Below are 12,548 nucleotides of genomic sequence, written 5' to 3' on the forward strand. Positions count from 1 at the left end.
ATGGGCTTAGTGATATGAATGCATTACAATAGGAAGCTAGAAAGTTATTATATACATCTAATATTGTCATTGAAAGTTGTCTTTATATAATGATGTCAGAAGTCTGAAAACAATTCATAGCTGATTATTAAACAAAACTGATATACAACTAACCACTTGAAGAGATGGAGATGGTCAAATCATTAGACGCCTCCATGATAGGAAAGGAATCAGTAGTTACCAATAAGGGATGCACCAATGAAGTAGAACAAAATGTGGTCACCATGTCTGAGACAGTAAGGTAAAATTTAGTGTGGTCCAGAAGAGCTTCCAGGGCATTGATACCAGTCAAAGTGACCTGAATGTTGAATGGATAATTGAAAATATTTTAAATCCATAACTTTTTATATATTAAAATCTGGATAATCATGAACAGAAGCACATATTAGATGGTAAACAAAATTCTACATCAATATGTCGGCAACACATATGCACATCCTAGAATTTTTCTATAGTTTATTATTTTGCTTTCATTTTAATTTACAGGAAAAATAATCCTTCAGAAAGTAGTACATTTACTGAACAGTTATAAGCTTCAGGAAAAATTAATTGTTAAAGTATTCTATGTATTAAACACATGAAGAAAATACAACAAATTAACTAATTCATTAAAACACAAAAGCACTACACTAAAAACTAAAGCAATGTGTCTGTCTTATTGCACTATCAGAAGGGACCAACCTGACAGTCAGGATCTATAACTACAGGACCTTGCCAAGTTCCAGGAGTTGTCTCCACATTCCCACTAGGCATTGTCTGGGATGTCAAATTGATCAACAACAGAGCTGCCTGTAGGTGACAAGGACCAAAACCAATTTATACTTGGGTTGTGTGTCAACTGTTGTTTTTTTATCAGAGATATATATAAAAATGAAAAATGTTTAACTAGTCAAACTTCAAATATAAAAATTCCAAAAATTAGACCAGAATCACAAATTATTTTTTTGCTCATGAACCCCTTATGTAGACTTCATTTTCAAATACCTTTCCTTACTCCCTCTCCAACCAGTCATAAGTTAAAAAATCAGATATTATTAAAACAAGACCAGTCTGAAATGTCAGACCTGTTGTTGAACCACACAACATTCCAATGGATCCAACAAAATGCTGAATGCTGCTCCCCAGAGTCCTCCAGGAATATGTTTGCAGTTAGAATTCACCAACAGACGACCAGCTTCAGTTGAAGTCAAGGCCACAGCTATTCCCAACCCTGCAGCACGCACCTGGCAACAAAAAAAAGGTATTAATTTATTTAAGGGCACTAAATGTTAATATAAGTAGGAAGTTTTGAAATGAATTATCCCATTTTTGCTATATCAGTAATCTGACAATTGTTGGAAACATTTTTTATGGCCTCCTTCAGTTACAAAGCAACTATGGATCATCTCATTAAGCCTAGGTATTATCTATGGTTGAAATGATGTTGCCCACACAGCAGCTCCCCAATCTCTATGCAGCTGATATGCAGGAACATTAGGCGCCAATACAGTAACATGATACCAGCAGTGCCCAGGTTGTGCCAGAGTATAGAACTGTGTGCTGCAAGCTGCCTAAGAGTTTTTTCTCTGGTTTGACTTCCAAAACCTTTCTCATTTTCGGGTATTGCACAAAGACAGCAGATGTTTGGATTCAGAGTTTTTTTTTGTTTTTTTTTAAATTATCCATTGTAAAAATAATGAGGAACATATTATCCTGACTAAACAACACAATAACAACATATGCAATAATTTTGTATAAACACACTCAAGCAAAGAGAACACTTTCAGCTGGCTAATTAAGAAAACAATTTGTGAATTAATTTTATAATAATCACACGATCTAGATTAGGAAAACTTTAATCAAAATGAATGTGATTCATTCATGTCAAATGAAGATTTCATGAAATAATCTTAAGACTTTTTTTTCCATTTAAATAATACTCTGAAACCTAAATGTTAGTAAATAATCATACATTTTGTATCTTATTCTTGGCTTTCATTGTGATAATTTAGTTTGTATTGTAAATAACTATTGTGGTTTCAAAATCTGAACTTTAATAAATGAACAACAAATCTTATTATTATATATTATCTCACAGATTCTCACATATTAAGGGAACAAAAAAATGTGCCTGCGTTGATTAGGCTAGCTGTGTTTTGTTATGCTCTACCCGCGATGTTTAGTACTTGAAAATGTAACTAAGTCCAACTGGAGGTAACACTGAACTCAATACTGGAACAGATAACACTGATGAAAGGCCAACAATCAATAAATAGATTCGACTGATTCAAAAGTACTCAAACTTCTTTTAAGCTGGTTACAAAAATGCTAGTTCATGAATCCAGATACAAGGCCAATCAATGTGAAAGCAATTAGAGAGATCTTGGTATACATGAAAGTTTTATCAGGGCAAATAAAATGTGAGTTTTAAGATTCAAAGTAGATGACTTATTTACTTTATGTCTTTTGTTCTTCTGCAGTGAATTATAAGTGACACTACAGAAGAGCAAAACTGACAAGGACAAACAAACAAAAATAATTGAGATAATGTTTTCCACTCTACTAACCTCAGGGTCTCTATAAGCCCACAAAGTCAGCAGCCAATTAAGACCTTGGTCAACGCCATTGCTAGGATCTTGCCTGGTATAGAGCCAACTTTTGACCCAACCCTGGAGAAACAGATGAACAAAAAAACTCTATAAAAAATAGTAATTAATAGTCTATAATTTTTTTTTCTGAGTTGAAGACCACAGGACAAATTAATGCCAGATACATTTTCCAAGCTATCAATTTAGTTAAAATATTTAAACACTTTATATTTTTTGGTTAATGATACATTTTTAGTGAAAAGACAGAATGAATTAAGTTAATAATGAAAAGGTGTAAATTCAGAAAAAAACAACTTATCTAGTTATTAACTAATAGATCAGAATATCTGAGTTCCTGTGATCTTCATTAAAAAATTAATTAACCATGAAAAGTATCTTTTGAATGAACTATTCAAAGCGAATGGATAAAAAATATCAGTTTGTTTGTTGGGCCACTACAAATATGTTCATAAATGTAGCCGATTCTTTAATTGTATAAACTATAACTGATACAGCATTGAAAAACAACTAGGAAGCATTGGAGTTTAAAATATTAAATAAAAGAAATAAAACACTTGCAAGCAAACTTTAAAAGTGGAGGAAAAAAATGAAAAAAAAATTTTGGTCAGATTTAGCTTTTGTAAGGACATGCCGCTGACTAGAAAGTTTATATAGAAAATATGCTGATTGAATAACTTACTGGGTCATCTGACTTGGTTATCATTTCATAAGCAAGATGTCTCAGACACAAAGAGCAGGACTTGGTCACTCCCTTGCCCATATAAGATCGAGAAGCTCCACCTCGACCTATGTGAAAGGACCACACAACCTGACCAAAAAAAAAAAATTTTCACATGGTAAAAAAATTTGTTGAGATGAAACTATTAATTAATATATGAAAGAATGACAGAATATTTGTCAGCTAATTTAAAGGTTTTTGTATTTTTTTCATTCCATGCTTTCCTATTCTACAGATTAGATAATACAAAGTGTTTACTTCCAGCAGACTGTTGAGAAGTTGATTACACAAAGAAATACTGTCCATAGACCCACATTCACAGCTCCAGCCAGGCCTGTAGAAGAAGTAAGTTTCTTTCTTATTAGAATTACTAATGCAAATGCCTAATGCAAAGTATGAAGTATAAATGTATTAATTAAGAAAAAAGATGAAGTTCCATTTCTCAATAAAAGCAAACATCTAAACAATTTTTTTTCTCTAAATGACTACACAGAAGTTTTAGTTAAACAATGAGAACCAAAACCTAACCTATGAAACAAATACAGCAGGGTCTATTTTACCTGGCAGTGATGTGCATCAAGCAGAAGAGGGAGCTCTCTAGGGATGCTAAATTGTAAAAGTGTGGGGCATCACCAATATTAAAGCCTCGCTGCAGAGTTCTGACAATCTCACCTCTCAGTTGTAATGGCTTCACTCTAAATGGGAAACAATTCATGACTGAAGAGTTTATTATCTTATAACAAACATTTCCAAGCCAATTATATCATATGCAAAAAAAATAAATTTTTAACAAAAACAATTTCTAGAAATGTTTACTTGTATTTTTTATCACAAGAAGTGTTTTAAAACAATCTACTATAACTTGTTTGAAATATCATCGCTGTTTCATCATACCTGTAACTGAGTTGATATGGTAAACTCAAATTGACACTTGTCAGGTAGTTTAATAATTCTTTGTTCAAACGTCTGTAAAATAATTGAACATATACATGTAGAATTATGGAAAACTTGAGATTTATATCTAAACAAGAAGTAAGTGAACAAAAACTTGAAGTCTGTAATGAATGTTACCTGATAGTGTTTTTATATTCAGGCTCTACTGGTAATCCTGGTTTGTTTAACAGACTTATCATTGGTCCCTCAGGCTGGTAAATCTTGTCCATCAGCCAGGCAAGGGCTGGGCATGGGGAGCCAACACTGGGCTTTAGGCAGTGTAAGACAGAGTTCATGAAGCTCAGAATATGTAACAGCAGGGATTGGTCAGACTGAGATGTAGGGGTCACCATCATGAACCTGAGGTCAAGATAAATGCAGTGTGTATACTTCACACAGGAATTATTAAATAGACACATAAAAAATAAATTATATCAAATTTCAATGAATTCCTGGTCTGTATTTAAGCTTATATATGTAGTAAAGCTAATAAATATACAACTAATATTCTACATTGGACAACTAAATAATGTTTTTTTTTTAATAAGTTATGTGTTACAGTATGTTATTAATGTGTTATTATTGTATGATGATCTAAAAGCAGGCAGGAGAGATACACTGTTGTATGTAAGTGGGACAGAAGCTTTTCAAGTCTGACACCACAGAAAAAAAACACAGGATAGACCCATATGGAGGGCAAGCACTAAGGAGGGGTCACAGATGCTGAACACACCAAAAGTAAAGAAAAGGTTGAAAACGAGGCAGCATCTGATGATTACTGTGAATCTAGGTTTGGCCTCTTTAGTCACACAAGAAGTTGCAAAGGGAGAAGATCATCTCTCTATATTTAAAATGCCACAGAATGTTATAAAAATAATGAGTATGATATACTCCGAAATCTCACTTGTTAAAAACTAGGAACCACTCCTGGTTGGAGAAATACTGAATGACCAGTGGCACTGGGAGTGCAGTAGTGTAGGACATCATCCTGTCCACAGCAGCCATAACTGTGGAGTGGTCAGTAGCTTGCTGTATGGTCAAGATATTACTTTTTAAGCACCAAGGTATGTGGGATATCTCAAGCACTTCACACTCCACTGGTGTCAGAATTAATTGGTCACTGAATCTAATAAAAAAAAATAAACAAAAAGACAATCAAATAGACCAGTGGTTCTCAAGCTTTTTAGCTCAAAGGCTGACACTTTCAACATACACAGGATACTTACTCTTTATTTGTTTCTGAGAAAAATGGAGTTTTGAATGAGTCCAGTAACTGGTCAATACCAGCTTGCCATGCACAATTCCAGGTTATTTTCATCATTTCACTTGGCCCACTTGTGGTCATTATGTCCTTGGAGGGATCAGGCAGAGTGATAGCACTAGGACTGGTCAGATAGTGGACCTGGGGCTTGAAGGGTACCCTGTATCTGTAAAAATTAATCTTTAAGATAAAAAAAAATGAAGACACACACAAATGTAGCAAATAAATAAAACAATAGTTCTCAGTGAGCAAAAAAAAAACCATCTAAGAACTCAGAATAAGTTTTAAAAATTATTTATTATTTTTGAACTGTAACATGTAGACTCAAAGAAAACAAAGCTGCCTCCAATTGATGCCAGTACAGTCACCAATTAAATTCATTGGACTCAGACTAAAGCAACTAAAATTTTATCCAATAAAATTTTAACCCAGGATAGTTGGGGCATAATTTAATAGATTCACCAACAAAATCTTTTCAATAATAAATTTGATATAAACATTTTTTGGTTGTCATATTTTTAGTTCAAAAGTTAAGTTGTAAATAGGACTATGAGGTTGATAATTTACCTTTGAACAATCTGAACTGGCAAGCTGAACTTTGTGCCAGGTGTCTGGGACTGGCCAAAACTGGTTAAGAAGAGCAAAAGACAAATTAATTGCAATAACTGCAAACAGGCAAATATTTCTTTTTACAAATATTTATTTTTATGATAATTATGGTGTTTTTATCCTATCACCTCTCTACATTCACACCACACTGCACATTGACTGTACAAATACCATACCTAACATCAAACTTGGCAACCTCATCAAACAGTAAAAGTGTTAGAATATGTGAAACATCTGCTCTAATTGATTCACTCTCTTGATGGATAAGACCCACTTTAAAAGAAAAACAAAAAAAATTACATATGCTAGAACCATAAAGAACAAAGAATATATGGTATGTTTTATATGCATGAGCCTATGAATATATTGTTATAAACCTGGTGGTGGCACAGAGAAGGGTAGTGGTGTGTATGTGTAGTCAGCCGACTCAAATCGCCCCAGGCCAGCGCTAGACGAGCGGTCAACCGTGACGAGCTACGACGGTCAGCCGAGTCGAGTGTCAACAGGACAGTTCGGGAAGGATCGCCATCGTGAACAGAGCTCAGGATGTCACGAGAGTTGTTGTCATCTTTGACCACCTAGAAACGTCGAGCGGCGTTCTGTCCGGTTCGAGAAGGCCAGTAGGGACCCTATTAAGAGCGGAGGTGACGCAGTCAAGACGGTCGAGAAAAGAGGTTCAGAGCCCCCGGTTCACTACAGTCCGGTCAACTACAGCACAGTTCAGCGGTGTGGTTCTGTACGGAGCATTACGACGGTTCAGTGCGGAGTACTGTCAAGTACAGTTGAGATGACTGGCATCTTGACCTTGGTCTGTGATCGAGTCCGACACAACGAGCCTAGTGTGTGAAGTCAGTCCTGAACTGTTGAACCCAGTGCAAGCCCGAAACGAGACGGAGAGGCCAGTGCAAGAGTTGATACGGCGTTACGGTGTTATCGGAGAGATATTTGTACAGCGTACATGTTGCCAATTGTACAGTATTGGCTATTATTTATTCAACTATTAAAGTGTTACGTTACTCTGGAGCCCTGAGTTGTCAAGTTCTTTACGTTGGTGGTGTATGGTGCAGTTTGCAGAGAGCCTGGATAGTGAGATTGGTAACACTATTTAGAATTGATAATGATAAACTTTAACCATTGGGTACACAAAAAGTAATATAAAATATACATCATTATATAATGGTTTCCTAACTTGAACTGGCTTAAGATATTGTCTTTCATATTAACTGCCTTTCAGAACTATTTATTTTAGTCCTTAAAAGGAAATGTACTTGAACTTAACTTTAAAGCGAAGACCTCATTATGTAAGCATGACAGCTATTTAAAAAAAAGAAATTAAGAAAAAATGAAACTCACTTTTTTTGTATGGCATTTTATAGTGAATTTTTGTTTCAAATTTAAAAGCAATATAGGCGTGTAGTTTAAAACAAAAAATTAAAGTTATTTAAGAATATTAAAAGGGTTGCCCATTCAACTAAAATACGTAAGTAAAGTGAATTAGAATTAAATAGGTAGTCTTTGTGAATACAGCAATGTTGTGAAGGGCATCATATTATTAGGTTCTCTTGAAAGTCTCGGGTCAGAATCTTAGTGAAGACCAGTATTTTAAAATATCTGGATTTTTAGGACGTCCTTGAGTCCACCCAACTCTGATAGGTACCTGACATTAGTCTGAGAAAGTAAAAACAGGCCACATAACACCCTCATTAACCACAGAAACATGACTTATGCAACATCTGCCCTAAAGATTGCAAAATATGAAAGGGGAACTTTACTTTTAATTATTTATTGTTGAAATGAAAAACAACATTTACATTTCAATTCAGCACATTTTCTATTTCTAAATAAATCTCAATGTTTAATTACATCTTGATGTAATGTATTCATAATGACATCAATAGGCAGGATTTAAATGATACCCCAATGATTAGGTTTTCTACAAAGTTATTTATGAAGATAAATTCAATACAGGTAGCGAATGATGCAGGCAAAATTTAAGTTTATGAAAACTAGTGAATAGCATATTGCAAACAAAATAAAGATGTTCACATTATATAAGTTTTATTGTATCTAAAAAAGACTTACCTCTTATTAAAGAGTAATATAAAGGTTGGTCTTTGGCCAATGTATGTCGTAGAGCATAGTCATAGTGTGTCAAATAACGCAGTATAGATATACAGGCAGGGAGATTAGAATTACTGTTGTCCTAAAGTAAGAAAAAAGTTCTTCTTTTAAATATATAAATAACAAACAAGACATCTATTTTAGCAAACCATTCAAGTGCAGCAAATTAAAATGAATATATCTTGCTTTCTGCTTAGTTTTAAAAGTTACTATATATTATTATATTGATATCAAAAGTAATTATTACAGGTCTCCCAGAAAAATAATAACAGGACAGACACCTGCAGCTTTTTGAATTCTATAACTGCATAGTGCAATCTTCTGCTGAGTGCTTGGCTTACATGTTTCTATAGTGAAATATTAAAACTTTGTTTTACAAGTTAGGATACTATTAAACCCTAGCCTAGCTGGACAGTGTTCAAATTAAGGACTATCATGACCACAGTCCCAACAGCATACCACAGAACCAGGCAGTGGACTACATCATTACCTGGACATTTTCTTCTTTTTTGAGTACAGAATGTTGTACAATGAAGCAGACCACTTCCACCCCTCCTGATGACTTGAAGGCAGCATGAAGATGGGGATCTAAAATAAGAAAACAATGAAGATTCATATAAATATTCATTTTTCTGGGATATCACTGAAACAATTGTATGAGTGTCAAATATTTCATGAAAGATGGAAGCATTACCTTTCAACATGATAGCCATCTGCTCTCCAGCTGATTTTTTTACCCCTGGGTCTACAGGATGTGAGGTAAATATATCATAAACCTGCTTCAGGCCTTCTTCCTGAAAAATAATTAAAAAACAACTGTCGCAAACAATTTTTAGATAATAAAGTAGAAGTTAAAAGCTGGACTACAACTAATGTAATCCATCTGAAAAGTTGTATTGAATTGAAAAGCAACTATTAAAATAACACATGAAATTAAAAAATATATTATTGTTTCCTAAGATTAAGAGCTGATTAAGAACTGATGTGTAATGGGTTTTTATTATAGTTCTGTTCTTATTTAGCATTAATAAATTCTCTTTTGATCCGTTTAGTGTTGTTTCTATTTGTTTTTTATGTTCAATTCAAATCCAAACTCTTTTAAATATATAAATAAGTTAAATTGCTAGCTTCTTTTCAGCTCTTATCTAAGTTTATTTTGTTGGTCCCACTAAACATTGAGTTGAATACTATAGTCATTAGCGGAGAGTACGGAAACTAAATTAGAATACAAGAAAAATTTAACACAAATATTCAACAAACCTTAAAGACAGAACGACTTGTGTCATCCTCAACTAACTGAGGAGACGGCAAAATTAAAAGGGAAGACATTTTGTCCACGTCAAAGTTGTCAGGAAGTTTATTTTCTGCCATTGTCTCACTTCTGAGGAACCATTTCACATGTTTGGCAGCATCCATTCTCAATCTAGCAAATTTAGCATTTAAATATTGGTGATAATAATTAGCAATACAGAGTTGTATTTTCAAATTAAAGTACATTTACAAACTGTTTTTTTTTTGTAACATTTTTATTATTCTACTAGAATATCTAGACTTCTTGTCTAACCTTTCTTATATATAGTTTTAATAAGTTATGATACAAAAATATAAGTATATCAGAACATACAGTATATTATTATTATTATCATGTATTTTAGAATGTATTTGTTATATGACAATATAATTCAAAAATAGTAGTTGTTTTGTCAAAACAATCTATAAAATGCCTTACATATAAAAGAAGTTTCAGTTAGAAAGTAAATTAATTTTTCCAAATACACAATGTGACTTGAACATTTGCACTGACAATCTAAAGCACTAAATGCACAACTAGCCAAACATTGTAGCATGGGACCAATTCACTTACTTTTTATCTGACAGACACATTAGCCTCAGACTTCCTCTTAACTTCTCAAACAAGGGAAGGTTATGAGTTGTGGTGGTTGGATCCAAGATGTACCAGAGACTGCGACCAAGAGGTGTGGTGTGATCTGTGTAACCCTGGACATGCAAAAAAAAATTATATGGTGACCAATGAACAACCAGCATAAATGAGTACTATTGCATCTAAGGATCAATATTTTGTTATTCTTAAAGAAGTTTTAAAGTATGAATCAATAATCAAAACAGATTATGAATAGTCAGTGTGCAAGATGTACTGGGCTGAAAATCCTTTTTGAAACATGAATCCCATAGATTTTATATTTACTAAATAACAATTTTTAGGAAGAAATATTTTTCAATAGATGAATCAAAATTGAGTAATTTTTTTTTACAAATAAGAAAATGTGCTTTTTACATAGAAGAACTCAAAGGGGAGAGGTCAATTTTCCCATTAAAATTGGAAAGTGATACTAATCTGAATTAATTACTATGTTCCATCTTTTTTAAATATGCATTATAATTTTTTTACTTTAATATAGCTCATGTGTATTTCCTAGCCATATGTTCCATCTTTTTTAAATATGCATTATAATTTTTTTACTTTAATATAGCTCATGTGTATTTCCTAGCCATATTTGTTGCTCAAAGCAGAGAGTAGTTTGATTTCTTCCATGGTGTAGGTTCACATTCTATATTTGGTGTTTTAAAACAACTCTTAATGTTTACCTGTAACACTGGTAATGATTTCATCAAGGCCAAGAGAAACTCCTGCCAAAGACCTTCTGTCATTAAAAGCTGTGACTGCAGGAGGTGGTTCAGGCTGTCAGCTGAACATGACCTGACCTAAAGTCATTCCAGAATATCCAATTAAAAGTTAACTAGTCAAAAAAATTAAAAACAAAACAATATTTTTATTAAACACAATTAACAAAAATAACATAAGAGACTAAAAAAAAATATTTTAAATTTTTTTTTTAATGTCAAATATGAATTTTCTTAGAAAAGCTATATTTTTACATTTTTAGAGACGTAACTAAATATCTGACTAATGTTAACCGTTGTATAAAAAGTTATATGCCTTTTTTACTACCATTTTTTTAAATAGGTAATATAGAGCTTTAAATGTAAAAACAGTAAAACCTTAGCAACAGAATCAGCCAAACCAAAACATGTTATTTCATATAGAACATCTGGGTTGATGAGAAACTTGGTTAGCAAGCAGGACTGTGACTTTGGATCTGTGGCTTGGCTCACTTGAAGATTTTTCTAAAAGACAAAGGGTAAAATGTAAGAAATTATTACAACTGGTTTTTTTTTTTCATTCTTCAACAGCTTTTTAACTTTTAAGTTAACTTTTAAATATTTTACATAAGGTAATACTATAAAATGGACAACAAAGCTTTCTTTAATTAAGTTAGTCATTAAATTTAACCAAAAAAATTCAAGTCTTCCAGGAAATAATTTTAATGACCTTTCTATATGACTTTGAGACATAGGTGTTAAATAGAAATCATCTAAAGCTACTGGAATGATTCCAATATAAGTGAGGTGTCAAGCGGTGAACATAGAGCTGAACAGCAACACTGGTTGGTGCATATCTATCTCTTGTAGGAGAAAAATGCATGCTAAGCAATTTTTTACAGTGAGCTCATTAAAAGTTAGTGTAACTGAAGAGCTCCATAGAAGATTTCAATTCAGATGTCAGCTAACTGTCACTGGCATAAGGTAGAAATTAGCTTATGAAAGGTACAGCTTGTAAAATTTTACAAAGCCCAAGAAAAGCTACCATTGAAGAACGGATCAGAAAATGAAAGAAAAAAAAACAAACACTTAAAAAAACTCCCAGTATACTATAGCTTCACTTATGTTGATATTTCAAATACTCCACTCTTATTTATACTTTAGACAATATTACTTTTTGAACATTATGTCAAATAATTTTTTTAATGGGAAAATGTGCTTCCATCCAGGTCAGATTTAGAATAATATTCTGAGATATAAACAAACAAGTACTTTTCTACCATGTGTCATAAGAAGTGTTTGTATGAGATCATAATTTTAAGTAATGGCCACAAAAGTTAGCTACCTTGATTGTGTCAGCAATGGTCACGTAGCATACTAGCCTAACACTGTCAATAGGATATGACATCAGCTGTAGTAGGACACCAGTACACTGAGTTACTACTGACCTCTCTGCTGCCTTACTGCTACACCTGTTGACATAGGCAAATATTTTACCCAAACAGAAGCCAGTTCAACAATAAACAAGGAAAACATACAAAATACTTTTTAAAAAAAACAACAACTTATATTAAGTATAATTGTATCAATTAGTTTAGTCATGTATGATTGACCTAGACATATAAATCTGTGTGATAGAAATATTTTTACCAAGTGT

General features: G+C 33.0%; 1 protein-coding gene across 3 annotated transcripts in view; it reads right to left on the reverse strand.

The window, feature by feature from the left end:
* LOC106052869 (rotatin-like) overlaps window positions 1-12,548 on the reverse strand; it is a 39,513-nt gene that overhangs the window by 9,818 nt on the left and 17,147 nt on the right. For all 3 annotated transcript variants that reach the window (XM_056035213.1, XM_056035212.1, XM_013208329.2), the window contains 21 exons: window positions 12,237-12,363; window positions 11,291-11,416; window positions 10,877-10,993; window positions 10,134-10,267; window positions 9,530-9,692; window positions 8,964-9,063; window positions 8,760-8,857; window positions 8,231-8,351; window positions 6,325-6,421; window positions 6,107-6,166; window positions 5,505-5,705; window positions 5,183-5,404; window positions 4,417-4,638; window positions 4,240-4,311; window positions 3,906-4,040; window positions 3,604-3,679; window positions 3,307-3,435; window positions 2,586-2,687; window positions 1,104-1,262; window positions 721-828; window positions 154-337 (listed from right to left, as the gene is read on the reverse strand). In XM_056035213.1, coding sequence (XP_055891188.1) covers window positions 154-337; window positions 721-828; window positions 1,104-1,262; window positions 2,586-2,687; window positions 3,307-3,435; window positions 3,604-3,679; window positions 3,906-4,040; window positions 4,240-4,311; window positions 4,417-4,638; window positions 5,183-5,404; window positions 5,505-5,705; window positions 6,107-6,166; window positions 6,325-6,421; window positions 8,231-8,351; window positions 8,760-8,857; window positions 8,964-9,063; window positions 9,530-9,692; window positions 10,134-10,267; window positions 10,877-10,993; window positions 11,291-11,416; window positions 12,237-12,363 — 2,753 coding nt within the window. The remainder of the gene's footprint in view (window positions 1-153; window positions 338-720; window positions 829-1,103; window positions 1,263-2,585; window positions 2,688-3,306; window positions 3,436-3,603; window positions 3,680-3,905; window positions 4,041-4,239; window positions 4,312-4,416; window positions 4,639-5,182; window positions 5,405-5,504; window positions 5,706-6,106; window positions 6,167-6,324; window positions 6,422-8,230; window positions 8,352-8,759; window positions 8,858-8,963; window positions 9,064-9,529; window positions 9,693-10,133; window positions 10,268-10,876; window positions 10,994-11,290; window positions 11,417-12,236; window positions 12,364-12,548) is intronic.

The sequence above is a fragment of the Biomphalaria glabrata genome, chromosome 7 (genome assembly GCF_947242115.1).
Source record: "Biomphalaria glabrata chromosome 7, xgBioGlab47.1, whole genome shotgun sequence".
Classification (NCBI taxonomy): Eukaryota; Metazoa; Mollusca; class Gastropoda; family Planorbidae; genus Biomphalaria; species Biomphalaria glabrata.